The 25,769-nt window shown below is 53.8% G+C and overlaps 7 protein-coding genes across 7 annotated transcripts; 2 read left to right on the top strand and 5 right to left on the bottom strand.

Moving 5' to 3' along the window:
• The first annotated feature begins 887 nt into the window (after positions 1-887).
• Positions 888-3,080, top strand: PV07_11500 (uncharacterized protein). Its single transcript, XM_016398943.1, has one exon. It carries the CDS (start codon positions 1,544-1,546, stop codon positions 2,327-2,329), a length of 786 nt encoding a protein of 261 aa, XP_016243505.1. The 5' UTR covers positions 888-1,543; the 3' UTR covers positions 2,330-3,080.
• On the bottom strand, positions 2,260-5,088 carry PV07_11499 (uncharacterized protein). The gene has a single exon (XM_016398942.1). It carries the CDS (start codon positions 4,988-4,990, stop codon positions 3,329-3,331), a length of 1,662 nt encoding a protein of 553 aa, XP_016243504.1. The 5' UTR covers positions 4,991-5,088; the 3' UTR covers positions 2,260-3,328.
• A 5,297-nt stretch (positions 5,089-10,385) lies between these two features.
• PV07_11498 (uncharacterized protein) lies at positions 10,386-11,435 on the bottom strand. Its single transcript, XM_016398941.1, has 2 exons — positions 11,038-11,435; positions 10,386-10,921 (listed from the first exon to the last, which is right to left on the bottom strand). The coding sequence occupies exons 1-2, from the start codon at positions 11,125-11,127 to the stop codon at positions 10,511-10,513; spliced, it is 501 nt and encodes a 166-aa protein (XP_016243503.1). The 5' UTR covers positions 11,128-11,435; the 3' UTR covers positions 10,386-10,510.
• Positions 11,436-11,971: 536 nt separating this feature from the next.
• On the bottom strand, positions 11,972-13,379 carry PV07_11497 (uncharacterized protein; the record flags this gene model as incomplete). The annotated part of the gene is made up of 3 exons (XM_016398940.1): positions 11,972-12,662; positions 12,733-13,299; positions 13,358-13,379. 2 exons carry the CDS (start codon positions 13,377-13,379, stop codon positions 12,794-12,796), a joined length of 528 nt encoding a protein of 175 aa, XP_016243502.1. The 3' UTR covers positions 11,972-12,662; positions 12,733-12,793.
• A 219-nt stretch (positions 13,380-13,598) lies between these two features.
• PV07_11496 (eukaryotic translation initiation factor 3 subunit A) lies at positions 13,599-17,440 on the top strand. Its single transcript, XM_016398939.1, has 3 exons — positions 13,599-13,789; positions 13,852-14,076; positions 14,132-17,440. Exons 1-3 carry the CDS (start codon positions 13,748-13,750, stop codon positions 17,168-17,170), a joined length of 3,306 nt encoding a protein of 1,101 aa, XP_016243501.1. The 5' UTR covers positions 13,599-13,747; the 3' UTR covers positions 17,171-17,440.
• On the bottom strand, positions 17,379-18,945 carry PV07_11495 (uncharacterized protein). The gene is made up of 2 exons (XM_016398938.1): positions 18,723-18,945; positions 17,379-18,594 (listed from the first exon to the last, which is right to left on the bottom strand). Exons 1-2 carry the CDS (start codon positions 18,885-18,887, stop codon positions 17,503-17,505), a joined length of 1,257 nt encoding a protein of 418 aa, XP_016243500.1. The 5' UTR covers positions 18,888-18,945; the 3' UTR covers positions 17,379-17,502.
• Positions 18,946-24,623: 5,678 nt separating this feature from the next.
• On the bottom strand, positions 24,624-25,670 carry PV07_11494 (uncharacterized protein). Its single transcript, XM_016398937.1, has 2 exons — positions 25,492-25,670; positions 24,624-25,413 (listed from the first exon to the last, which is right to left on the bottom strand). The coding sequence occupies exons 1-2, from the start codon at positions 25,561-25,563 to the stop codon at positions 24,784-24,786; spliced, it is 702 nt and encodes a 233-aa protein (XP_016243499.1). The 5' UTR covers positions 25,564-25,670; the 3' UTR covers positions 24,624-24,783.
• Positions 25,671-25,769: the final 99 nt, after the last annotated feature.

The following is a 25,769-nucleotide window of genomic DNA, read 5'->3' as shown; positions in this document are numbered from 1 at the left end:
GATGAGATGTACACAGTTACTGCTTGTCGACGAAGCTGCGACCGGCGCCTAATGCCCCCCCAATGGAAGGCGAGCACTGCATTCGGTATGCTGTATTCCCCGATTGAGTAACCTCTGGCTCGACTTCATTCTCCAGCAAGACCGTAAAATGGCATCAAAAGGTCAACGACCTGCGTCCGACAGATCGTATTTCGTCTTCCGAGTTTCACACTCTTTCTTTCTGGAATTTTGACCGACTATCTCTCTGCAGCGCCATGAGTACCCCGTGCACCTGAGGACCGGATCAATGGAGCGCCAATGATCCCCTGCACTGTGAGGTTACGTATTGTCCCCCATCGGAAGGTCAGGTAGAAGTTTCGTCTGGCATTGCTCACGAGATCACGGTTTGCCGCATGCAGGCGGGTGTTTGCGAAACGAACGGTTCAGTGCCCAGAAACCATCACAAACCAACCGAGTAAACCTACGTGATACTTCTGTCAAGTGTGGCTCGCAGCGGGCAAGGGGCTCTGACTGTATCACATGAGACCTGTCGCTCTCTCACCGCACTTTCTCCTGGATGTCGAGCCTTCTGAGGGCTCCATGCTCCATATCCATGTACCAAGAACTTCGGCCCGGGCTAAAGTGCTCCGATGCTGCACCAGGGGAGTTCCTCCCCAGTCTCTTGGCCTTTTGCATATTCTGAGTAGGATCCGAAAAGATCGGCCGTCGATGAAACGTAAGGGAGCATCAAGTCCCAGCATCAGCCAGCAAGAAGCTTGGTGGCGACGATCTTGAAGCTAGTTCCAAAACAGCCAAGTCAATCTGATTAGATAATAATTGGGGATCCAGAATATCAAAATGGGATCTTGGCGCTGAGGAATTACTGCCCCTTTCACCTTTGTCCAACACTTCCAGCCATGTCCTATGTTGATTGTAGCAGTGCCGCCCTGATGGAGAAGGGCGTTACCCATTGAGCACCGAAGTATTGAAGCCTCTGTGGAGCTTTGGGAAGTATTTTCGAGAAGACCTCGTTTTGGTCGTTCCGGTCTTCCCTCCCGTCCTCATCCGATCAGCTTGGTCTCGCCCCGGATTGAAAGCGTCGTCATCCCTTAATACCAAGTCGCCTGCATTGAGATTGATATTGAGACTCGTTCCCATAACAGAAACTACCAAGCCTTGGGGACTGATGCAGATCACAGTCCAAGATGCCTACAAATCTATAGCGCGGACTTGGCACGGGGTTCGATCGACAGCCGCGTAGACGAGGCTGTCTTGGAGCCTTGGCCCCGAGGACCTCAACTCCTCCTTTCAACCACGGAATTTACTGACCCATCCAGCCTGGACATACAATATCGAGGCCCCTCCAACTTCTGAACATATCTCACCAGCCGCTAGAATTTTTACTGTCCGAATTTTACCAGAGTCCTCGGGAGATCCCGTCAACCCATACAACAGATCACTTGAGACAACTCCCATCGAAAATCCAAACATACCCGAAGAGGATCTTCCCGGTATTGAAACAGCTGTGAGGAAAGCAGACTGTCATCTACGTCACACCTCGACCATGTCTTCTTCTCTGGGACCATTCATACAGCCACCAGAATCGGAAGACGACGACCCCATCATCCACCCCTCCCTGCAGCGGTATATTCACGGACTTCCGGATTCCCACACCAACTACGCACGCTTCTTCTCCGCCCTGCTCATCCCGCAACAGTCGCACGAGCAGTTCTTTGTCGACTTGAAGCAGTTCCGCGAGCAGGGCCCCATAGTTTATCTCCTGGCGCCGGGCACTTCTGGGAACTACCGCGCCGTCTCGCAGAACTTTGTCCGGTCACGTTTCGCGCACCCGTGGTGTCGCGTGCAGAGTGATTTCGGCAAGGGGTGGCGTGGCGCCAGCTGGTTGGGAAGCTCCGGTGCCCGGGTCGACGAGCGGGTGAGGAAGGAAGAGGAACGGCTGCATAAGCTGCTCGTCCCGATTTGGATCGCGATGAGGCGGAGAATGTTTCCTGGCGAGGAAGTGGTCAAGGAGTGGATCGAGAAAGAAGACGAGCGGGAAAGAGCTGCAGCAGAGGAGAAGAAGAAGAAGATCAAGGCCGAGAATGCGGAATCCAAGTCGGCGTCGCCTGAAGCCTTGAATCGTGGTCTCCCGTCAGGCCCGCCGCCCGGCTACTCTGAACTCGGCTTTGCTACTAAGTCTACGAAGCCTTCGACGACGCAACCGGGCACTATGGATCCCAACGGAGCAGCGTCCGCCTCCAAGCTGTTCCTGGGCGTGGCCGTCACGGGATTCATCATGAGCGACAAGCGCATCCAGAAGTATGTCGAGAAAAAGCTGTTTAAGAAGTGACGCTCCTGCGCGGCAGCACGAGTTGAGAAACGACACTAGGAAGAGGCGCAGCTATCGGCCTACATCGCTTCGGCCGTGCATCAACCGGGCAATTAAACTCGATGTGCAGGACAAGCAGCAGTGTAATGCTGTCTCCTCGAAGCCCCGTCCTCGTCCGTCCTGAGCGAAGAATGACAACACGACATCGATCTGGGTAGTTCGGCCCACCTATTGCCCATGTGCAGTTGGCATCACTCGCACGGTTTGGGCGTGCACGAATCTCACGCACCGACGGCCCAGCACTGCGCCTAGGCGTGGATCAAATGGGACAGTAAAGCCGCCATGATGTCCATTGCGCTCTTACGGCTGTTGCCTGTCTTTAGCCCGAGGGCACATCACATGTCTTTCAGACCTTTGCCTGAAGTTGATATGTGATGGCGTTTCTGAACCACGATGGGGAGCCACTTTCGAGCATGCCACCACGCGGCGTACCGTGTCGATAAGGACTTGCCGCTCCTTTCCTCCTCTGCCTCGAGACTTGCCCTGGTCGTTGATTGTTCCGTTCTGCGTCCTGAATAGAATGGAGGAACCGAAAAGGGCTCACCTGGAGGATATGAAGCCCATATAGAGGTGTAACAATATTCATGGTTGTAAAAACAGGTTCTTGAGATGGTTCAAGGTCGTAGTCCTGGTATGGTTTTCATGGTCTTCTCAGAAGACTGCCCGCGCTGCATCGTAGCATAGTAATACATACAATTCCCATGGCCTTTCCCTCATCAAATACCTCTTGGGCGTTTCCATAAGTCCAAACACTGGTGATGTCTGAGTCCCATATTTCCGTCGGAGCCGGCATGGATCCGAAGCACAACGGCTTTGTCGAAGTCGGACAAATGTTTATTGTTCGCGTGATAATTCCCCAAACGCTCGAGATATGCCGATGGCCGATGGCCGAGCAACAGCGCTTGCCAAACCAGACATGGTCTGTGATCAACAGCCACCTGCAAAACCAACAGTAAAGGCTCATTTAATCGTCACCGGCCTGTCCACAAGGTCTTGATTCTTCTCCGGCGTTATGGTCACGGCAGACGAACCGGAAGACTCGTCCTGGACGGGCACGATCTCGTCCTCGGCCGCGCGACTCACGGCAAACCGACTCTTTCGCCGAATCACATAGCCATATTTGTAGAACACGTACGGCAGCGGGGCGAGCACGGCACTCAACGCCGCCAGAATGGTCAACGTCCAATGCACGCCCAGGTTCTTGTAGAAAGGCACTCCCGCGACCGTCATGCCGCCCGCGATGATGTATCGAGCCAGCGTGGCGAACGTCAGCGCGCTCGCGGCGTACATCTCGTAACTGTCGATGATGTACATGTAGCAGCTGATGAAGATCATGATGGTGCCGTAGCCGGAGAGGACCGAGGCGAGGATCGGCGACCAGATCGAGACGCTGGGGTACGCCGTCCAGCCCATCCACAGCAGCGAGACGGGGATCGCGGGGGCGCCGCCGAGCATGGCGAACCACAGGCGGATTTCGGGGTCGAACTGCTTCTGGCCCCGCGCTTCGGCGGCCGCCTGGGCCCGTTGGGTCATCGTGTACATCCACGGCAGCCAGGCGCCGCCGAAGCAGACGCCGACGGCGATTCCCAGGAAGATCGTGTTCGACATCCCCTGGGAAAGGCCGTACGTCTCCCGGAAGATAAAGTCGTATCCGTCAAAGAACGTGAAGAGGATGATGTACAGAACCGACATGTACAGCGTGATTAAGAAAATCACCGGCTCGGTAAAGGCCATGATAAACGGTCTGGGGAGGGCAACCCTCAGCCGCGTCGAGAGCGGGATGCGCTCAATCTCGTGCTCGGCATAGTAGCGCTTGTCGCCGGTGATCCTGCGCAGGTGCCTCGCCTTCCAACTCAGCAACAGCGGCGGAAAGGTCTCTGGCTGGAAGAAAAACGCCGAAAGCAGGACGACCGCGGCGGTGAACAACGCGATCCACTCAGCCCACCTCCACGTGTGAAGGTAGGGCGACCCGGGCACCCAGGCGGCCATGACAGGACCGAGCGGCGGACCGAGAAACCCTCCGAAGGCGAAGAGAGGAAACACGTACGTCTTCTCGATGGGGGTGAACATGTCCGACACCGACCCCCCCGCGCAGACGAGAGGAGACGCCCCGCTGAAGCCCGCCAGGAATCGAAAGACGATCTGGGCGCCGATGTTGGGCGCCAGGGCCGACGCCATCAGCCAAATGCACATGAAAATGAGGGAGACCATATATGTGCCGCTCCGGCCCAGGACCTCGGAGAACGGGCCGCAGATGAGTGCCCCGGCGCCGAAACCGATCAGGAAGATGCCAACGGCCAGTGTCTCTGTGACTTCGCTCACGCCCAGGTCTCTCGCGGCTTGGGGCAAAACGGCTGCGTCAATCGGGGCCGCAGCGCCGACCATGAAGGCGATCGAGGAGATGATGAATGTAGCAGAGAGGCGACGAAAAAGAGACCAGTTGCGGGGGTTCAGCGGGTCGTCTGGCCCGTCCCATTCGACGATGAGTATCGACTCTCCATTGACAACTCTGGTCTTCTGCCGGGACAAGCATGGCAGGTTGCGTGCAGACACGCCGTCGGCGGACTCGAGCTGCCTCTGGATCGTGCGCCCTATCCGACGGTACTGGAGGTAGGTTTCCATCGCGAGGCTTGATGTCAATCTGGGCAAGTGTAGGGCGACCGAAAACTTTTAGGCCGAAAACATGAGAAGCTGGTTGAAACCATGGGATTTATTCGAATTCGCCATATGTCGTGGAGAAGCACCAAAAACGGACATATGCGGCTACTTCAAGGCCGGCGGAATTGAGAAATGCATTACGAAAGCAGAGCCGGTAAGGTTTCTACACAAGGTAAGTCCCAATGGAATGGTTTTTGGAGGGAGAAAAACTTGAGCGGAAAATCTGGAAGTGGAGGTCATTTAGATAGTAGCCCTTGAAATTGCATGCTCCCAGCCGCCGGGACTCGCGTCCGCAAAGAAAGGGATTTGATAAGGGTGGATTCCAATATGGCGACTTCAGTACTTAGCCGCAGGGCTGGAGGGTCATAATTGCCTGTGATAATGGGGTTGGAATGGGTGGCGCGTTCCGGGGAGAGACAAGTTGACGTCTGCAGTGCCTCCAAGTATATGTGAGTTTCATCACCGCAACCCAGTAAGGGTAATTGAGAGCGAGAAGGCGGGCAAGAGATCACGGCGAGTATGCCGGTTGTGTGCCGGTACCCGGGCTTCCTGGGTAGTTGGTCGTTCCAGTCATGACCAGACTTTCTGCCTTTGACTGCAGATGCGAGATCAATGGTAAATACATCCAAGTTCATTCATTAGCATCGTTGACGTTTAATACATCTTACTCGTAGAGGATATAAGGCATCTTAGAAGCGCACAAGGGCCTTGGGGGAGTGCGAGCAGTTGTTACTCGTCTTGGCACGGTGGGACAATGCGGGACCAGGGCAGCGCATCGAGCCCGCCATGAAGGCCGAGGATTCATGCTTTGATCTCCTCGTCCGAGGCGCAAAAAGCATGGCTTCACATCCAAGGTGCTCTTAGAACACATTGCATGATGATGTTGGAGGTGTCACGATGCTTCTGGAAGAGTTAGCCCTGAAGTTGCGTGCTGGCTACAGAGGATTTGTTTGTGGCGGATGAGGCGGCAAGTGGGCGGGAGTAGCAGGCAAGGCTGAGGAAATACGGGGCACATCAGCGGCACGGCGATATCTGATGGCCGGCCACAGCTGAGGCTGCGTGTTCTAAAGCCTCGGTGTGGGATGGGTGGTGGCTCGCACAGGAGCATGAGTTTCATCCTCAGCGCCGTGGTCACTGATACTTGTATGAGACGCGCGGCTGGCCGACCCGAATCACCTCTCCTCAAACACTAGACTCGGTGACCACCATGGCGCCATTTTCGAGACTGATCTGCTTTGAAGCGGAGCAGGGAACAGCAAAGTACTTTGCAGACTTGGGGGTTGAAGCTGCAGCGATCCCAGAACCAGGAACTTCCATCCAGGCTTACTCTTCGTTCGACGATCTTGTTGCAGGCAAAGGCAAAGTGACCACGACGGTGGGCAGGGTAATGAGCCTCCCGACCATCTCATGAACTAGAAATCGCATTCACCCTGTGACTTGCTGACCAGCTGGACGATATATCAGCTTCTCCCTCCACTTCCGCGGAAAGACCAGCCTATATACTCTGTGGGATTGAACTACAGAAGCCATGCGAAGGAAGCAAAAGTACAGATGACCCCAGATTCTTGAGCTCGAAAGCGCAGTGGCTGACCCCGGCGTCTATATTGCAGCTCAACATTCCTGCCAACCCACCGTTATGGACAAAGCCTGCAGCAGCGCTCGCAGCTCCGGATGAGGACATCCACATGAGCAGATACTCCGCTTCCAATTTCCCCGACTGGGAGGTAAGCCCCCAGTCTTATGAATCAAAGGTGTTGATGCCGAACGGGGTGGCTGACCGAGGGCTTTCTGCCCTCGTTAGGGAGAATTGGTCTTCGTCACGTCCAAAGAATGCCGCGACGTGTCTCCCAAAGAAGCAGAATCCTACATTCTCGGCTACACCATTGGCAACGATCTCTCGTGCCGGGTGTTTCAACTGCCCGCGCAGAACGGAGGGCAATTTTTCTACGCAAAGGCGTTTGACAAGTTTGCGCCCATCGGTCCCGTTCTCATCAGTCCCGACATCTTCCAGCAGAGTCCGGAGGTGAAGATTGTCACCAAGGTCAATGGCGAGGTCATGCAGGACGCGGATGTCAAGAAGGACATGGTGTTCTCGCCTGCACAGGTTTTGAGCTTCATGAGCCAGAGTGAGTGTCCACCCAGCCATCGGGAAGGAAGCGAAATCCGTATCTGTTTCGAACCAACACTATCCCTTCCGAGAAATATACAGCGCAGCGAACTAACCACCTCCGAACTGCAGGTACCACCATTCCAGCATACACAGCAGTCATGACCGGAACCCCCGCGGGTGTCGGTGCGTTCAAAGCCCCGAGACGGTTCTTGAGCCACGACGACGTGGTAGACATCCAAATCACCGGAATCGGAGTGCTGAGGAACAAGATCCTCTTCCCAGAGGGAAAGCAAGCCGTATTGTGAGTCAATGTGAGATGAACCACGAAACTCCCGCCCTCCGAGGTTGCAGCTGCTTGTCGAGACGGATTGCTGATCAGCCGGCCCCCCTGCTTGGTGTGTCTGCAGGCTGACATTCATACGCGTTCTGTTCTCGATGATCTATCATTCGCTGAGCAGGTTCTTGTGAGAAGGAAGCCCGATGGTATAGAGACATGCTGGTTTGGATTTGCCGGGATTGAGGCACTCAGAGTGGAAATTCGAGATAGATGAGATCCACGAGTTAGCTGAATGTATGCCTACAACATAGACAAGACGTATTTTGGTGTTGTTCAGACTCTGGAAGTGTCACATCTCGCAAGCTTCGCTGCAGTGTATGTGTGTAGGTGTGGTCGAGATGCCCCGTATTTTGTCAGCCTTGCGGAGGGAACTTGGAGTGTTGCAATGTGATATGATGGCTTCTGCCGAGGCTGTTGGGCAATGGTCGTTCACGCGATCAACCACTTGTTGTCGCGGTTGAATATCACTCCGACTTCGACGATGAGAGCTGTCGTCGTTCGCTAGAATTCCTCTCCGGCAGTCTCTGGGGAGGCTTATTCCACCGTCCAAGTCAAAACGAATCCCAATGCGGGGCTGAGGCGGGACCGACACACAACTTGCCTCCCCGTCTTTCCAGAATCTGCCGTACCGACGCACCAAGAGGCACATCGGGGCCCAGGGCACGGCATTGTCCTCTCGCCCGACCGCCTAACCATGATGCCGAGCAATGTGAGCAGATACGTCAGCTGGGGAGGGCGAAACCATGGCATATATGGCGAGAAAGAATGATAGATATTGAGGGCGAAGAAGCCTTTTGAGGCACTCATCAGTCCACACGCCCTACGCTTTCCACACCTCTCCTGGTAAAACAGACCTCTCAAACCAGCCCAAGGCAAAAGAATGGTCAACGCCCTTGACGTACTGTCCTACCTTCCTCAATTCCTCCGTGAGCGCGTCACCCCAAACATGCCCATCGCCGAGGTGAAGAACGACCCGTCCAAGGTCCAACTGGTCCGCCTGGGCCACGTCTACTTTGAGCACCCGGACCTGACCAAGTTCGCCAAGTTCGCAAAGGACTTTGGGTTCGTCGAGGAGAAGAGGGACAGGGATACCATTTACTTCCGTGGCTATGGCCGAGACCCGTACATCTATGTGGCGACCAAGTCCAAGTCGGGGCAACCCAAGTTCATGGGCCCGGCGTTTGTCGCCCGGGACGAGACCGAGTTTGACAAGGCCGTAAAACTGCCCGGGGCGACGGTCAAGACTCTTGACGGCGCCCCCGGTGGCGGCCGGCTTGTCACCATCGCGCGGCCGAACGGCACGTTCATGCACGTCGTGTACGGCCAGCAGGAGCGCGCCCTCGACGCAAACCAGGGCGAACCCACGGCGACGCACGACTCGCAGGGCCCGTTCAACACGCCGTTCGAGAAGAAGCGGCTCGGCCAGTTCCAGCGGTACCACGAGGGGCCGGCCCTCGTCCACAAGCTGGGCCACTTTGGCTACGTGTGCAAGGAGTTCGACCAGGAACTCGACTTCTACACGGCCAACTTCAACTTCGTGCACAGCGACATCCTGTGGCACCCGCAGTTCTCCAACATCGACGTGCTGACCTTCATGCACCTCGACCTCGGACCGGAATGGGTCGACCACCACATCATGTTCATGCAGCGCGCGCCCCCCGAGGTCAAGGAGACGTACATCCACCACAGCTCGTACGAGGTGTCGGACTTCGACACCCAGCTGCTCGGCCACCAGTGGCTGGCTAAGAACAAGTGGAAGAACGTCTGGGGCGTCGGCCGGCACATCCTGGGCAGCCAGATCTTCGACTACTGGCAGGACACCAGCGGGTTCAAGATCGAGCACTACGCCGACGGCGATGTCATCAATGAAGATTCTCCCACCAGGAGGGAGGTTGCTGGCCCAGTGTCCGTCTGGGGCCCAGAGTTTCCCAAGGACTTTGGCGAGGATGGGACGAAGTTGCCGCCGTCTTGATGGTAAAGAAGGGGGAATGTGTTTCGTTTCTGTGCGCGTTGATATTTTCTGGAAGTCAGGTAATAAACTGTGGATCGGTACAAGTGCAAAAATAGTATGAATGAACAACAAAACACATCATAACACGGATTGATGACCGTAACTTCGTAAATTGTCTTCTCGTACTAAAGAGCCGTGCTTCAGTAAACGAAGAGAAACTGCCGCAGCATCAAAACGGCTGGAGCACAACGCACCCGTAACTGACATCAGTATCGACCTGCCGATTCTCAGAGAAGAAGAATCCTACGTGGACAAGACACCTCCATGTGCCCAGAGGACTGTGAATCTGGTTGATGAGTGAGTGGCGGGTGAATGCAGAGAACATTTTCGTCGCCGTAGTCCTCGAGTCGCGATAGCCTCAATTTTGCCCTTCACAGGCCATCGGCTGGCGAAGGAATCCGTCTCCGCCCTGGACAATATGATTCAACTGTCTGGTGCAGCTCAACAGCGGTTAGGAGAAACAGAACTATAAGGCTCCAATCAGTCAGTGATTGTACCGCTCGAATGAGCGTCTCTTTCCCTTTACCATTCTTTGTCCCATTCCCGATGTAGTCTGTCACACAGATTGCGAACAGCGGAATTCCCAATGTTCCAGTACATCACATAAAATATTTCTCACCGCTATTCGAAAGACCAGCTGAAGTTGCCTGTCTGCCAGGCAAGTCGCTTAACTTCGCTTTGGGACATATCGATCTGAAAAGGAGGACAACCCACATGAAAGGGAAAGGGGCCAGGGGCTATCTTGCCAGTCGGCGGAGCGGTAGTGTTGCAGCAATGCACTGATTTTCCAAGCACATCCATTTAGATCCACAACGCAAATAGAAAGAGTAGTGTCTGAACTACCTCATTATGCGTCCTGGGTGGATCAGCTCATGCGTTTTAGCCACTGGTTCAAGGTCTTTGAAATTCGAAAGGTGCCCAGTCGAAGGTTTGACGGCGATAGACGAATCCATGAAGTCAGGCTTCTGAAGAGGCAGGAGCTTGCAACCGCGTGCGATGCGCCTCGAGGCCCTCATGCCTGGTATATTACTTGCAGTCTTCACATTCTTCCTTCGTCCCTTGTTGGTCCGGGTTGACATTGGCGTCTGGCTTAGGCTCAAGTTTGCCGGCCTCTGCTGCTTGGGCTTGCTGGGAGCTCCCTTTTTTCAAGCTCCGATCAATATGGCCCAGATCTCTACCGGGCTCGATAATATTTCGAACTCGGTTCTTCAGTTCTTTGGTCTCTGGAAAGCCGCCTTCGGTCTTGCGGTCCCACACCACTGTCTCGGTCGCTTGCATTAATGGCTCCGTTGACCCTGCCGATGCAGTAGTTCCATTCAAAGAAGTTTTGTCGGCATGGGTTGTTGTGACTGTGACTGTGAACAGTCCCCCAGTGGATGGAATCAAAGCAATTTCCCCGATGCTAGTGCCGAACGTCTGGAGCAACTCTTGAGCATACTACGTGAAAACTGTCAGTACGCATGAAGCAAAGCTTAGAAAAGTCTTGTTGTAGAAAGTCCCATTTCAACGGCACGTCGAGAGTTACATCACCAAGCCAACGTTGATACACTCACATAAGCAGCCCTCAAGTTCCATTTACACTGCGTGCAGAATGCGATCGCGATACGGGGCACTTTCACCACTGAGGAAGTCTCGCTTGCCATGTTTTCTTGGTGGTGGGAAGCGTAGCGGGACCTGCAGCGGGATTCTTGACCGTGTTTCAAGCGGATGGAGTCTATGCAGAGATCAGGGGCCAGAGGTCAGGTTTCTGCAGGAGATAGGAATTTGAGAGTAGTTTCAAAGCCACCTGCAGGAAACTGGGCGAAGTACGAGGTCGGAGTATAAATGGTGGGTAGCTCGTGTGCAAAGAAAAGTCGCAGTACGGGGATGGTTGATGCCGGCTTCGTTGAGATGGCAGGACGTTTGACATCCAGAGGAAAACCCACTGAGCGACGTAATAGGCGGAGCTGACACTGATGGCAGTCAATGTATGGAGCAGAAGAGGATCATCATTGCCTGCTTACCTGCCTAACGTACCTCTCGTAGATACCCCGTATTGTTCGGGGAATTCCCCAGCAACTGTTGACGGAGTACCGAGGGTGGCTCCGTTTGTCACGTACAATTAGGGGCCAACAAGGGGCCGTCAGGGGGGCACCGTTCAGGGCCGCAGGCTTTCAGTGCCCTCGAATGCTTGCTGACCTACTGCCTAGGTACCTAGGCATCTAAGCCCAACCGGAACACCCCTCGCCCTTTCACCCGATACGCACCCAATTCCCAGTAACTCGGTTGCAAGGTGCGCGGCCCTTTTTAGTCAAAAAGGCCTCCGACCCTAGTGCCTGCGGGACATGCGTGTTGTTGGCTCTTACTGACTCGTTATCGGGACGTGGTCTCTAAGCGAAGAAGAAAAGGGAAGGTCGCCTGTACCTCCGAAGTAAGGGGTTATCCTTGCGCACGTTGTTTGGGCGCGGCGGTGTGCCCTGCTGCTAGGGGCAAGGGATCCCAGTGTAGGCGGGAAATTTCCCAATCTTGCACACCCACATTGGGCTTGGATGGCCACGGGTTTCCATGGACGTGAGCATTGAGCCGTGCTGCAGGAAGCCATGGTCGCCCGAAATATCAGTCACGGGGAGTTGGAAAGTGACTGAGGGACGGATTGAGCGTGGTCGATTCAACGGGCAAGAAACAGGCTCTTGGAGGTGCGGTACCGAGGATAGACACTATGGCCCAAACGTGGTTATGGGAAATCAATTGGAATTGGAATGCATTCAGGTAGCCTCCTACATATCCTCACAAGAGAAATCATTGCCGAAGTCTCGACAGGATGAAGAGAAGCTGAATAGGTGACCAAGTACAAGGCGGAGCGCAACGTACATCAATACCCCCTGCTACCTCTCCCGTTGATTGATGGTTGGCATGAAAACCTGTTGCAATGTTGCGTGACTCTGACAATTGTGTGAACGCCTTTCTGCGCCGAATGCTTTTTGACTCGATCAATATCATACCACACCCCTCTTTGAGTGCTCCATTGTGTCCTTTTGTGACCCAATCCGAACAGCTTCAACAGAACTTTGATTACATGACGATACAACAACCTTCACTACCTCCACTCTGTGGATTGTATGGATCTTCTTTCCTGTCCACCTGTCCCCAGACTGAAGGCACCATGTAGTCTCGTGTTTGGTTGCAGTAGTTGATCAGGCTGCGTGGTAAAGATGGTCAGTGGACAGATCGCGTTGTTTGAACCACGCAGAGCTGCTTGTGCAACGTACCTCATAGATGCTTCAGCGACCTTGACACGAGGTCTGTCGAGATCTTCCTTGAGACGCGAGTTCAGTTCTTGAAGCCGCCTAAGTTTAAGATCTGCCATGCTTTGTTTTTTGGACTTGGCATCACCCCCATCCCGCACCGCATATGCAGCTGGCATATTGGATTCTTGCAAGAAAAGTATTCGTAGCGGTCGAAGAGGAAGGCGTGGTAGTCGAGGACGCAGGTGACGTCGAACTCGTTGGCAAGTGCAGGGCGGTCGAAATAGCCGGCAGGGATTGCGGTGTGGTTCTTGACAGGGAGATTTTGAGTGACTCGACGAAGGGCGGGAATGGGAGTTGCGCGACGGACGGTTGGGCGTGGGGCTTCTGGCTCTGCTACCTTCTCCTCTGCGACTTGCTTCTCCTTTGCTTCTTGGGGGGCGTAGACTTTGTCGTAGTGTTCTTCCCACTGTGCCTGCAAGTTGTCGATGGCACGGATCTCTTTGAATTGCAAGTGGCTAGATTCGGTGCTTGCGCGATCGAGGCGAAGCTGGGTAGGATGAAGGCCTCGATGGATAACTTCTTTGTGCTCTGCAAATAGGGTGGAATTAATAGGGATTGATTAGCAGGGGGGAACTCAAACTACTACCTTCCGAAAGAAGAGGAGCCATCTTGTTTTGGGGTAAGCGTGATAAGTTCGGTGATGCAAATGTGCAGTTTGCGAAGTGCGTTTGTTTGGAGGTTTGGGTTCACGTGATGGAGAAAATACGGTGACGCATTGGAGTGCATTTTATACCCTGGCACGTGTCGCCGGAGAAACATTGGTCCGGCAGATTCAGTGCCAAGCTGCACAACACAGGGCAGTGTGATTTCGAACACTTTTGCCCATCGTCACTAAGGATCCTGTCGGCAATCAGTCACAGTCACAAGTTCATCTCTAGGACAGACTCATCGGCCATCTGGAGAGAGTCTTGAGAGATATCATTCATTTGGTCATCTCTTCCCATCTCTCTTGTGACTCAAGCAGCCGACCCTCAAGATGCCTCCACCACCCCATATCAGGCCTGAGAATGTGCTCAGAGTAAGGCGAAAATCCCTTCACGTCCATCCTGCCGCGCACAAATGACTGACAGACGCTTTCAGCGAGCGCAAGAGCTCATTGCCGTCGACCAAACCCAAGCGGCTCTCAACGTCCTCCATGAACATGTCACCTCCAAACGTTCCCGGAATAGCCCCATCTCCTCCTTGGAGCCGGTTATGCTCCTTTTCGTCGAGTTGTGTGTCGATCTAAGAAAGGGCAAATCCGCAAAAGATGGACTGTACCAGTACAAGAACATTGCACAAAACACGAACGTGGGAACGATCGAGGTATGATAGTTTAGACACACAGCGCTTTCTGTTAACACGTGCTGACGGGTCGCAGTTGGTCTTGAAAAAATTCATTGAGCTCGCCGAACAAAAAGTTCAGGAGGCTCAAGCCAAGGCTGACCAGGTTCAATCGTCGCTTGAGTCGGCGGCGAGTGCCACAGCCCTCAATGTCGAAGACCTCGAGGCCACCGAAACTCCGGAAACCATCCTCCTCGCTACTGTCTCCGGTGAACAATCCAAAGATCGAACGGATCGAGCAATTGTTACGCCATGGCTCAAGTTCCTCTGGGAGACGTATCGCACAGTCTTGGAGATCCTGAAGAACAATGCTCGTCTGGAGGTTATGTATCAGAGCACTGCTCATCAAGCCTTCGATTTCTGTCTCAAGTATACGCGAAAGACTGAATTCCGTCGGCTGTGTGAACTCCTACGAAACCATGTGCAGAATGCTGCCAAATACTCCTCCCAAATGCACGCCATCAATTTAAATGAACCCGACACTCTACAGCGTCATCTCGAAACACGTTTTCGACAGTTGAATGTGGCAGATGAGCTTGAATTATGGCAGGAGGCTTTCCGCAGCGTCGAAGATATCCATATGCTTCTTACACTTTCCAAGCGACCGGCGAAGAATGTCATGATGGCCAATTATTACGAGAAGCTCACCAAGATCTTTCTTGTCAGTGACAACTTTTTGTTCCATGCAGCAGCGTGGAACAAGTACTACAACCTACTCCGACAGTCCGCAGCTGCCATCGCATCTGGCCAGTCTCCAAAGCGCGATAACCCAGCTGTCACGGAGGATTCTTTGACCAAGGCCGCCTCCTTTGTACTGCTTTCTGCGTTGGCTATTCCCGTTATCAGCACGTCTCGTTCGCGAGGTGCGTTGGTCGATGTGGATGAGGCACGGAAGAACAAGAACAATCGCTTGACCAACCTTCTCAGCATGCCATTTGCGCCAACAAGGGCAGGACTCTTCAAGGACGCACTCAGCAAGGGCTTGCTCAAGCGTGTTCGACCGGAGATTCGGGACCTCTACAATATCCTTGAGGTCGATTTCCATCCTCTCTCGATTTGCAAGAAGATCTCGCCTATTCTGGCTCAGATCGGAGCTGATCCCGAAATGGAGAAATATGTTCTTCCTCTCCAGCAAGTCATCCTTACCCGCCTCTTCCAGCAACTCTCACAAGTCTACGAATCAGTGGAGTTGAGTTTTGTGACGCGGCTCGCTCAGTTCCCTGCGCCATTTGAGGTGACTCCCGCAATGATCGAGAAGTTCATCATGAATGGTTGCAAAAAGGGCGATCTGTCCATCAGACTTGACCATATTTCTGGTATCTTGGCCTTCGACTCCGATGTCTTCTCCTCTGCGAAGGCTCTCCATCCGGGCAGCGCGGCAGGATCGGCAGAGAGCGAAGTTGGTTCAGTCCAAAGACTTCAGAATACTCCAGCCGAGATTGCTCGATCGCAGCTTACAAGACTGGCAAAGACTTTGCATGTGACATGCATGTATGTCGACCCATCGTACAACCAGGCTCGTTTGGCGGCGAGAGAAACCGCTCTTGCTCGCGCTGAGGCTGGAGCCGAACAAGAGCACCAGGAGACTCTCGAGAGGCGTGTCGTCATCGAGAAGAAAAAGGAAGCGGCTTCAGAGGCTTTCCAGAAGAGACAGAGAGAGGAAGAAACTCGTCGTCGCATTCGTGCTCAACAGCAGGCAGAGGCTGAATCTCAGCGCCTGCGCGATGAGACAAGAGCTCGTGAGCTCAAGCGTGTGAAGGATGAGCAAGCCCGCATTCGACGTCAGGAAATAGAAAAACAGCTAGCCGAACTGCAAAGTGGCATGAAGATCGATCTCCAAGACGTGAACATTGACGAACTGGATTCGAACCAAATCCGTTATCTCAAGTTGTCACAACTCGAGAAAGACAAGAAAGAAAAGGACGAACGCATCCGCATCACGGCCAAGCGTCTCGATCATCTCGAGCGTGCATTCCGCCGGGAGGAGCTCAAGTACCAACAGTCGGATTATGAAAAGCAGCGGGAGGAAGACATGAAGATCTACGAGCAAAACAAAGAGCTCATGCTGAAGGAAGCACAGGAAAAGCATAAGGAAGGTCTGGCTCTGAAGCATCGTCTCAGCAGACTCGTCAAAGAGTATGACACCTTCAAGGGCCAAATCACGGAGCGTCGTGCTGCTGAGTTTGAGAGGCTTCGTAAGCGAGCCGAGCGGGAGTTTGAGGAAGAGAAGCGCAAACGGATCAAGGCTTACCACGAGGAGAAGGCCAGACAGCGTGCAGCCCAAGAAGCCGAAGAGCGTCGCATTCGCGAGGAGGAAGAGCGTAGACAGCGCGAGGACGAGGAGAAAGCGAAGGCCGAGGAAGAAAAGAAACGAGTTGCCGCCGAGCGACGAGCTCAGGCGGAGGCCGCTCGACTCGAACGCGAAGAAGCCGCGAGAAAACAGATGCAACGTGAGGAAGAAGCTGCAGCGAGGAGAGCGGCTCGAAAAGCCGAACAAGGAGCGCCGGTGCCGGCGCCGGCGCCGTTCTCTCGCGGAGGACCGAGAGAAGCCCCTCCCATGGAAGCCCGGACCGAGTCCCAAGAAGGCCCACGAACCGCACCTCGTCTTCAACTGGCCGGTAAAGCCGGCGGCGGCTGGCGCGAACGACAAGCCGCAAAAGAAGCTTCCATCCCTGGTGGTCCTGGACCGGTTCCTGCAGAGGCTTCCGCTCCGTCTCAGGCTGCGCCTTCAGTTCAAGAACCACCAGCCCGTCGCCAAGGTGGATATGTTCCTCCACATCTTCGTGAAAGCGGATCTGCTCGATCTGGGCCAGATCATCCACCTGCTCGTGACTATCACCACCCGCCTGCTCGCGACCATCATCCACCTGCGCGCAATGCGTCCGCGTCTCCCGCTAACGGCGCACAAGGCGGACGTTATGTGCCGATGCACATGAGGGATGGAGGCCGCAGCTTGTCAAGAGAAGGGGCGGGTTCTCCAGCACAGGGCAGTGGTGACGAAGCAGCACAGAGAAAGCCTGCGTCGGGGGGGCCAGGAAGGTACGTGCCTCCAAGTATGCGCAGTCGCCAGCAGTGAAGGGCCAAGGGTTGGACCGAGCTTGGTGGAGGCAGCTAGGGAAGAATGAGGTCGCGGAGATGGTGGCGGTTGTTCATTCTTGCCTAAAAGTTAGGTACCTGTAATTTAAGTCTCCCGGCATTGAGTTAGTCAGTCGTTTGCATCCAAATTGAGACGGCCACATAGTTGTATTAGCGGCGCAATCAAGACGGAGGCGCAAGGCCAATTCCCATAGCAACTAGGGGTGTGTTCATTCTGGCTCGACAGGCCTCTTAACTGCCTTTTCCATTGATGTGGTATTATTGTTCGCTGTCCACTCTCGGCCTTCCATTTGCTTGCTATTGCTTCTCCCCCTATGAAACAGAAGTAGTATCTGGAGGAGCTGGGGGTGTGACCTCCAACACGACCCTTCCCACTCCCGCATCCTTGATTTCCATGACAACCCGCGTGCTCCCACCAAGCGCGTCCATCTCCCTGACGAACTCGTCCACTCCGCCCCCAACGCCGAAGTAGACTCTCTTTGCAGCGACCCAGGCTTTGGGCGGGAGTGCCTTCGCCAGCCCCGTTCGGGTCTCGGGACGACGGGAGTGGGGAGACAAGAGGGCGCGGACGGTTTCCGAGAATGCCCTGATCGAGGATGGCGAGTAGATTGTTTCGGAAGCGAGGATCAGCAGGTTCGTTGCGGGCCGGTGTTGCTGGCCTGTCCCTCCTGATCCTCGCGGTGACGATGGGTTGATGAGGTCGAGGAATTCCGGGCCCCATCCCCCCGATATGAAATCGATCGATATGCGATCGGAGGCCATGTCCTGGATGGTGCGGTTCACAAAGGGCTCGCCTCCCAGTTCTTCGAGGTCGAGGTCTCCGTCCCGGCCACCCTCGTCGAGAGACGGGGCCAGTTTCCCCGAAGCAAAGAGGTAGTTGAGGAGCGCGTTGGGCGCGGTGGCCAGTCGGAGCACGTCGGCGTTGTAGTCGCACAACGTCAACCTCAGGCTCCCGCCACCGCGCGCCGGGTGGTGACTTTTCCTCCGCTCGAGGAACTTTTGCATGAGCGCCAAACTTGGCACGGCGCTTCCCGCGCCGAGTTCGACGACCTCCCAATCCTCCTCCAGAGCCGAGGGGGTGCGGTCGCGATCGAAGAGGTCTGGGTCCGAGCCGACGAGGGAGGCTAGGTCAAGCGCGCATTCCCACGTCTTGAAGCCTCCTTCGTAGATGCCTGACGAGAGGTCGCCGCTTTCCAGGCCCGAGAGGAGCGTTTTGGCGACATCCTCTTCTTCGGCGGAGGGGTTCGCTTCGGTCATGAGCTGGGCGCGGATGTCAAACACCGAGCGCCGGAAGAGCGTGGTCTCGGCGCCGTTGTCGTTGGTTTTGGTGTCGTGGAAGCCATGGTCCGTCGACTGGGGTATATGCAGCTTGCTGTACGATATCTGGGATGGCAATGATGCTAACTGGGAAGATTCGATGGTCATGAGACTTTGTCTTGGTCTTGTTCATGGAGAAAGGCAGCTTGGTCCTTTTTTTTTGGCAAAGGGAGGCCATACTAGAATCCACATCTCGCAGACCAGAGAGAACTTACCAATTCTGCCAGCGAATGGCTCTGTGGCTGGATGGTAGCATGCGGAGGAGACTTTCCTGGCTCGGATAACGTATACTCGGAGATCTTGCTGGCGAGGGCCTCGTGCTCTTGGGACTCTCCGTCGTCCTCGATATCATCACCGCTGAAGCCGAAGGAGAAAGACATGGACGTTCATCTGCCAGACTGTCTGTGTTCTGGACACACCCGGCACTGTGACCTCCCGGGAACCAAGTACGAATAGAACGTTCAAAGTCTGCAGTGGAAGCCAGAAGTGGAAGAGAGTGGGGGCCCTCGTCTTGGCGTCCAAAAGCCAGGCAAATCGTTGTTGAAATGACAGGCAGCCTAATCAGGACTAGCGGTATTGAGAGGCATTAAGAGTGGCGGAACCTCACGGTCTATAAATCAGATATATAGCACTCGAGCGCACCTCGACCCTCACCCTACATTCGCCGCTTTTAGACTCTATTCACCATCCATGGTTGTTCGACGAATGGTGTCGTTGTGGGTGTCTCGTATTTGCCCTGTGCGAAAAGAAAAAGACACCTGGTTTCGAGATCAAAGATGGCGACCAGCTAGTCGGCGGGAAGTGCTCGGGTCGCAATCTTGTCGTCTGTGGCGGAAACAATGATTATTTGAAAACGATGTCGTACGAAAGAGAAAGTGCTAGCATACTGTGCCATGGATTATCCATTTCTATGACGATGTATGAAATGAAGGAGCATAATCATTAACCGGAAACTCCAAAGCAACTCCCTCATCCTCATGAACTCATCTTTTTTGTTCGCCGGCCAACAAGCCTGTAGCACAGGTTCAGATCTGCAAATCCTTTCAGTCGACTGACTGACCGCCGCTCCTTTCCTCACACCCTCACTGAATTTCCGTAGTCAGCCTTCATCAACTGCCTGGGGAATCCGCTGATGCTGCACCAGGCCGACTCCCAACGAGCGTTTTCGAGGTTGAGTTCAATATTGATCAGAGTACTATCATTCTCCACCATGATTGTTTGCTCAGGGAATTGAAAGCCCCAGCGTTCATGTTGGCTGGCCGGCACGGAAGTGGCAAATGGTATGCGCACTATCGAGTCAGTAGACTTCCCGCGCGGTGCATCGGTCGACTCGTGGAATATGCGCACGCGAAAGACCGCGGCTTCGGGGTCATGTGAGTATTTTTTGATGAAGTTTCCCAGATCGTCCAACTTCGGATCCGTGTCCCTGATCCGGCAGGCAATGGTGCCTGACAAGGCGGTGAGATGGGACCCTGGAGGGCGTGAAGCGTCTTTCGTCTTCTGGAAGAAGAACATGTGTGCGACTAGAATGCATGCGACCTCGACGATCTGATCGCGCATTGGACCTTGGGTGCTGTGGCGTTTTACTGCATTGTACATCTCGTCCACACGAGCCACGTCGTCCATCTTTGGCGGTGCAAACCCTAGGTCCGGATTGATTCGATGCATTCGCGGTCGTAGGCCAACCGTTTGTTGCGACTTCGTCTGATCCCATCGCGTATCGGTTCCCAAACTTAGTTTCACTTGGTTCTCTACTGTGTTGTAGAGGAACTTGAGGAAAGATTCGTCTTTTTGAGCGCCATCTTCTTCTTGCGGTATGCAGTCGTCTCTCACGCGGCCGGTTCCGAGGGACAACATCGAGTCTATGAGCGGCTTGTCTCCACAATGCTCCGCCAGCAGTTTCCATTCTTCAAGAGCTATTTCGACGGGGTTATTGTGAAATAGACAACCGTCGAGCCACAGTTCTCGTGGCCTGCCACTGAAAGCATAAGGCTTGAAGTAACCTGGTGCCGCCGACGTACATCTCGCGCTCACAGGAGTTAGCATGAAATCTTTATAGGCATAAATCGTGTTCGACCTACGCTTCCCAGGTGAGACACTCGTCATCTTTGGATTGAGGTCGCCACCTCTGGTATTTCTTGTCTGGATGTGGTCGTGCATTGTAGTTTGCAAAAAGATATGTTCCGCTGGATTTCATTTTCGAAACAACAGCCACTTTAGGCATGTGCTGGAGTTGACATTGTTCTCGCTGGTCAAACAGAATGTTCTCTGGGCCGAACGATTCTTTCAGCGCCGTTTCCAGACCTCCGGTCCTGTATATGCTGTGGGACCAAGCGAGCTGCAAGTATTTGAAGTATTTCACGTCGTGACCTGGGCGGGGTGTGAAAGCCTTCTTCACAAACTTTAGGAAGTTCTCGGTGCACTTTCTAGCACTCCACATATTGTGCCCAAGGGCAAGCGCCATGATGCCTCCCGTACTTGGCAAAGATTAGAGCAGAACTCCAGGACAAGATAAAACCTACCTTGTACCGACCACGAGGTCGAAGAAGTAAAAGGCAGGTACTCCGATCAATTCCTCGATTGCTTCTAGGATCGCACACTCGACTATCCCGCGTACTCCACCCCTGCGACATTGGTCAGTAAGAAAACGAGGAATAAGATGATGAGAAATGCGCACCCATCGAGGACCAAGACACTCATCCCACTGAAAGGTGGACTCAGTTCTGGGAGCCGCTGTTCTTCTCCCTTTTCAAACTCATGGCCTAGGGGACAACTGCGCAGAGAGACATGTCTGTCCTTTTGAACACTCCCGAAATCCCTGACACAGTTCCGACACAACACATGGTCACACTTCAGGACGAATTCGGGTGCATGGCTCAGACACCCCAAGCAAATGGAACGGATGATGTATCTTTCCGATCCTCCTACTTGGTCGTAAAACATCGGAAGAGCCTTTGTATGTTTCTTGATCACCTCACTTAAAAAGGTTTCGGGTCTTGAAGAATTGTCTGAATTCTCCAGTCTCTTCAAGACTTGTTGGTCCCATTTAAAATCCTTGCAATCAAACTTATTCTCCCAGACACCCTGCCAATCGTTTTGTTGCATCGCTGCTGCTTTACCCTTGCGACGGTGGTAGCCCGCATGGCTCTTTCTCGACAAGACGCATGAACGATCTCGAGAGGGTAAAGGGTATTCGGCGTGACACGGAAGCCGCAGGTCGCAGTATTCTTCGATCGCATCGTGACAGGCCTGCGCGTATGATTTGGTGTCCTTGTGGCGAGGCTCCTGATCCGTGATCTTGCCGAACCACACGTTCGGAAGGCCTGAAAGACAAGACATTAGTAACTTGTAACGTTCAGCACCTGGTATGCAGACCCACCAATACGTCCTTGACGTGCAGCGTCGAGCATTAAGCATGAAGCGATGAATGGTGTGAGCTTCTCGAAGAGAGGCTTCGGCTGGTCGTGGTATTTGCATTGTTCTTCTACTTCAATCGCAAGCGTCGTAATATATTCCGACAAAGTTGCTGGAGTCGGGCGATGTTTGAGCGAAGCCTTCACAAAGTCAAAGGGTTCCTCCAGGCTCTCTGAGAAATGCGTCAGGGCAAGGTCGAGGTAAAGGCCGAGTTCATCAGCGTTCAGCAGCATTTGACGCCTCAATTTATCATCGTACGATGCTTGACAGGCTCTTGTGATCAGCTCCTGCAGGAGTATGCGCTGCTTGTTGAGTAGCTCGTATCGTCCCTTGTGCGGCAATCGGATCACATCCACGCTCGCATAGTAGCGTCTCAATAAATCCTGCATCGTAGCAATGTGATAGTACTCGTCCCTAGCATTCCAATACTTCAGGTAACGTTGAAATGTAGCGTTCTTCCCAATTTGTGCTTGCGCGGAATTCAGTAGCTTCGCTGTGGCATTTTCAGGACTCCATTGGTCGGCAGGGGTCGAGTTGTCGGATTTATTGAGGGCTATTATCATGCGAGGTTGACTGGGACGATTGATTGTCCCTTCGTATAACCCATGTGCCCAGGTCAACATTTGCTCAACCACTGCCTCCAGCGTTCTGTCCTTCGAGTAAGCATTTCACCCCTTCAGGCCCCAGAGGGAACTCACTTCGGATTGTTAAGCACAAAAACAATGACATCGGAAAACGCATACAAGATCTTGGGATACATTTCCGAGACAGCAAAACCGCGGCGGCTGGTGGGATCTCGATGTCCCTCACCAGATGTATCTTTGACAGCCCATTTAAGCCTTCTTTTGAAACTTGCTGTCAGTTTCTTCGTCAGGCGATGTACATGACCGCTGGTCCTGGGACCTGTCGAAGTTCCTTCCAGGCGCCGGCCTCCTTCATCTACGGCGAGCTGGGCGATTGGAAGTGCCTCTCCACCATCGAAGCCTTCGCAGTCGGCATACAGAAGAGGCCGCTCACTGGTACACAGCTCAGAATCTGCGTACAGGTGAACATCTGCTGACGTTGGAGTGTCAGACTCGCTCCGACCGATGATGGGTGAGGCAACCTCTGCGCCTTCCCCTGAATTGTCTGAGGATTTGAGATCCAGAAGTAATTTAATCAACGTGCTCTTTCCGGCATCTAACGCTTGTTAGCACAGCATAGGATCGCAGCGAGTGGATGAACAACTTGTCACGCCCATGAATGACACCAGCTGAGGGAACCGTTGTTGCCCAGCCAGTTGTGCAGTCTCCAACATTATCGTTGCATATCTCCCGTATTCGGCCAAGATCGAGTCATCCGTATCCTCTCTGTCGAGACCGAACCAAGTTGTCTCCTCGTCCTCAACATGTTTCAAATTCTGCTCCTCCTCGTTTTCTGGCTCGCGCAGGCACGCTTGGAGAGCGGCTACCATTGACGGGTCGGTTTTGTCATGTGGGAAGCCAGAAGGACTCAGGATGCCTTTCTTGTGGGCGGTAAGCTTGTCCCAACAAGTCAGACATTGATAATAATTGCACCCAGCACAGAAGACGATGCCAGCTGCTTCGAATTTCGCTTCACATTCTACGCACGTAAAGTAAGAGGGAGGTATAGCCGGCCTCATGCAGATTTTTTTCGTCGCTGCAGCAGGAGAATACGACGTGCGCCAGGGAAATAATTGACAGAAGCAATGTATGCACGAGATATCAGTCGCTGATCTAGGAGAGAGCATAGAGTAAGTAGACGGAGGCATTCTTCTTCGCTCACCAGGCTGGGACGATCCTCCATGAAAGTCCCAGCCTCAAATGCGGTTCCGGACCCAGGTTGCACAGCAAGGCGATGCAGGTGTGAGACAGGTACAATGCATCAACACGTCCGCATAGTGAAATAACGGTGGAGGTCAGCCTGTACATAAATCTCCTTTGTAGGTGAGGCTGAACCGGACGCAGGCTACCGATGCTGTGAACTTGATAAAGGTATCTTTGCCGACCAAGAGTCCCCATGATTCGGAGTCACAACTTCAACATAGGTCAGGCTCGGTTTCACAGATCGTACGGTGCAATTGAAAATTTTCAAGCGGTCCGAATAGTATTTCTCCAAGATTGGACAATAAATGGCAGATGCCGCAATGCCTTGGATAAGGGCGCCAGGCCTGGTAGGGCTAAGGCAGGTTAGCGAGAAATGCCCGGTCGACCGCGATCCTTGTCAGAGAAAACTGGTCAGGATGCAAACTGGGTGGGAGCTGAAGAGTGCAGCCTGGATGAGAATCGGCAAAATTTGTCAATTTGTCTCAGACCCTCATGCTGGACTGCGCTTGCAGTACTCGTAACCTGCTTGTTCATCTTCGGAGCTCCTTGCCAAAGCCAACGAGGCGGTTAAACTGCGTTCTCTATAAACATTTCTAGAAGAGATAGACAAACGTAGACACAAACTAAACGGACACCCCTATAGCTAAGGCGCAGACCTGGCAGAGTTATGTATCGGACGATTGGAAGCCGTCAAATGCTTAGATGAACGTGCTGTTGAGCACGGAGCGGGTGTATAACCAGGAATCTGGACGTTTTGAAGGCCTTCCGATCAGATCAGGAATTCAGAGGGAGATGTTCGTCTTATGCCTGGGGAAGTTGATACATTGATGAGCAGTTTGGTTTGGGCTGGCCAAGCATTGATGTTAAGAATTCGGCCCACCTGCCGCACCTGGCTGCCCCCCATCTGCGACGACGAGGTCAAGATTCGAAGCTGAAGGGCGGTTCGAGTCGTCTCATTCTAGGGCATTTGTGGACTTCGAGAGTGCCCTCGAGGATTTGACCTACATGACCGCACTCGAGGCAATCTATCTGAACCTCACTGTTTCCGTTCCATCAGCGCTGCGATTTTAGGTCTCTTGTCCTCCCACTCATCCCATACGATTGAATAGACAGCGGTGTGCCTTCCCGGCTGTTCCTCTTGCGTACCATTTCTTGTTCGAAGAGCTTCCGCGGAGAGTGCAACTTTGCCGTGCGGGAACACACGATCCCACCTCGCGATGCCTTCGAACTCGAACCCGATCCGCGAAGCAGTCTTTCGAGATACCGCGTTCCCCGCGTGGGTTTGCCATACAACGCGTCGCAGGCCCAGACCGCCGGCGGAGGGCGGATCGAGCGTCCAAAAGAGGAGGAGGCCTATCGCGTTCGTCGCCACGTGGGTGCGCTGGAAGGCTGGGAAGATCATGACGCCGACTTCAGTGACCGCATTGACCGGGTTCGTGGCAAACAAGGACACCACGCCGGCGAACTTCGCGCTCGTATCCCCCGCTCCAGGAGTGGCGGCCTTGTCCATGACTGCGAACAGACAGTCTGCCGGCGAGGAGCGTATAGCCTCGTAGGCCTCTCTCATGAAGTCCTCCTCGTTGTTTATGACTGGGAAGGGAATGTACGTAAACATTTCCGGGTAGGTCTTGATCATCTCAACGAAAGGTGTTGTATGGACACTGGGCTGCTGCCGAGTCAGGCTCCCCCGTTCAAGCAAATGGCTTTGATATTGCTTTTCCGTAGCGTAGATGTGCGTACATACCTCGAATGGCACGAGAGCGACGAGATCATTCTCCAGCTGTCGCTGCTCATAGTGGAAAGTCTTGTCGCCCATGATTCCTGGCACTGGCTTGACCACCTCAAGCCGCCCGTTTCTCTCGATTAGGCCTTTTGAGCTGTGCAAAGCCAACGGTTGAGTGAGAGATTATCTATGCGAGTCCCACCTGTCGACAGTGTAACGTTGGGCAAGCAAAGGACTTTCGTACATACCTAGGTACCTAATCCCTCCCCAGACCCGCCCGCAAGCCGAGCCTCAGCGCC

This window comes from Cladophialophora immunda, assembly GCF_000835495.1.
Source record: "Cladophialophora immunda strain CBS 83496 unplaced genomic scaffold supercont1.7, whole genome shotgun sequence".
In the NCBI taxonomy this organism is placed as follows: Eukaryota; Fungi; Ascomycota; class Eurotiomycetes; order Chaetothyriales; family Herpotrichiellaceae; genus Cladophialophora; species Cladophialophora immunda.
This window is presented reverse-complemented; position numbering and strand designations above follow the sequence as displayed.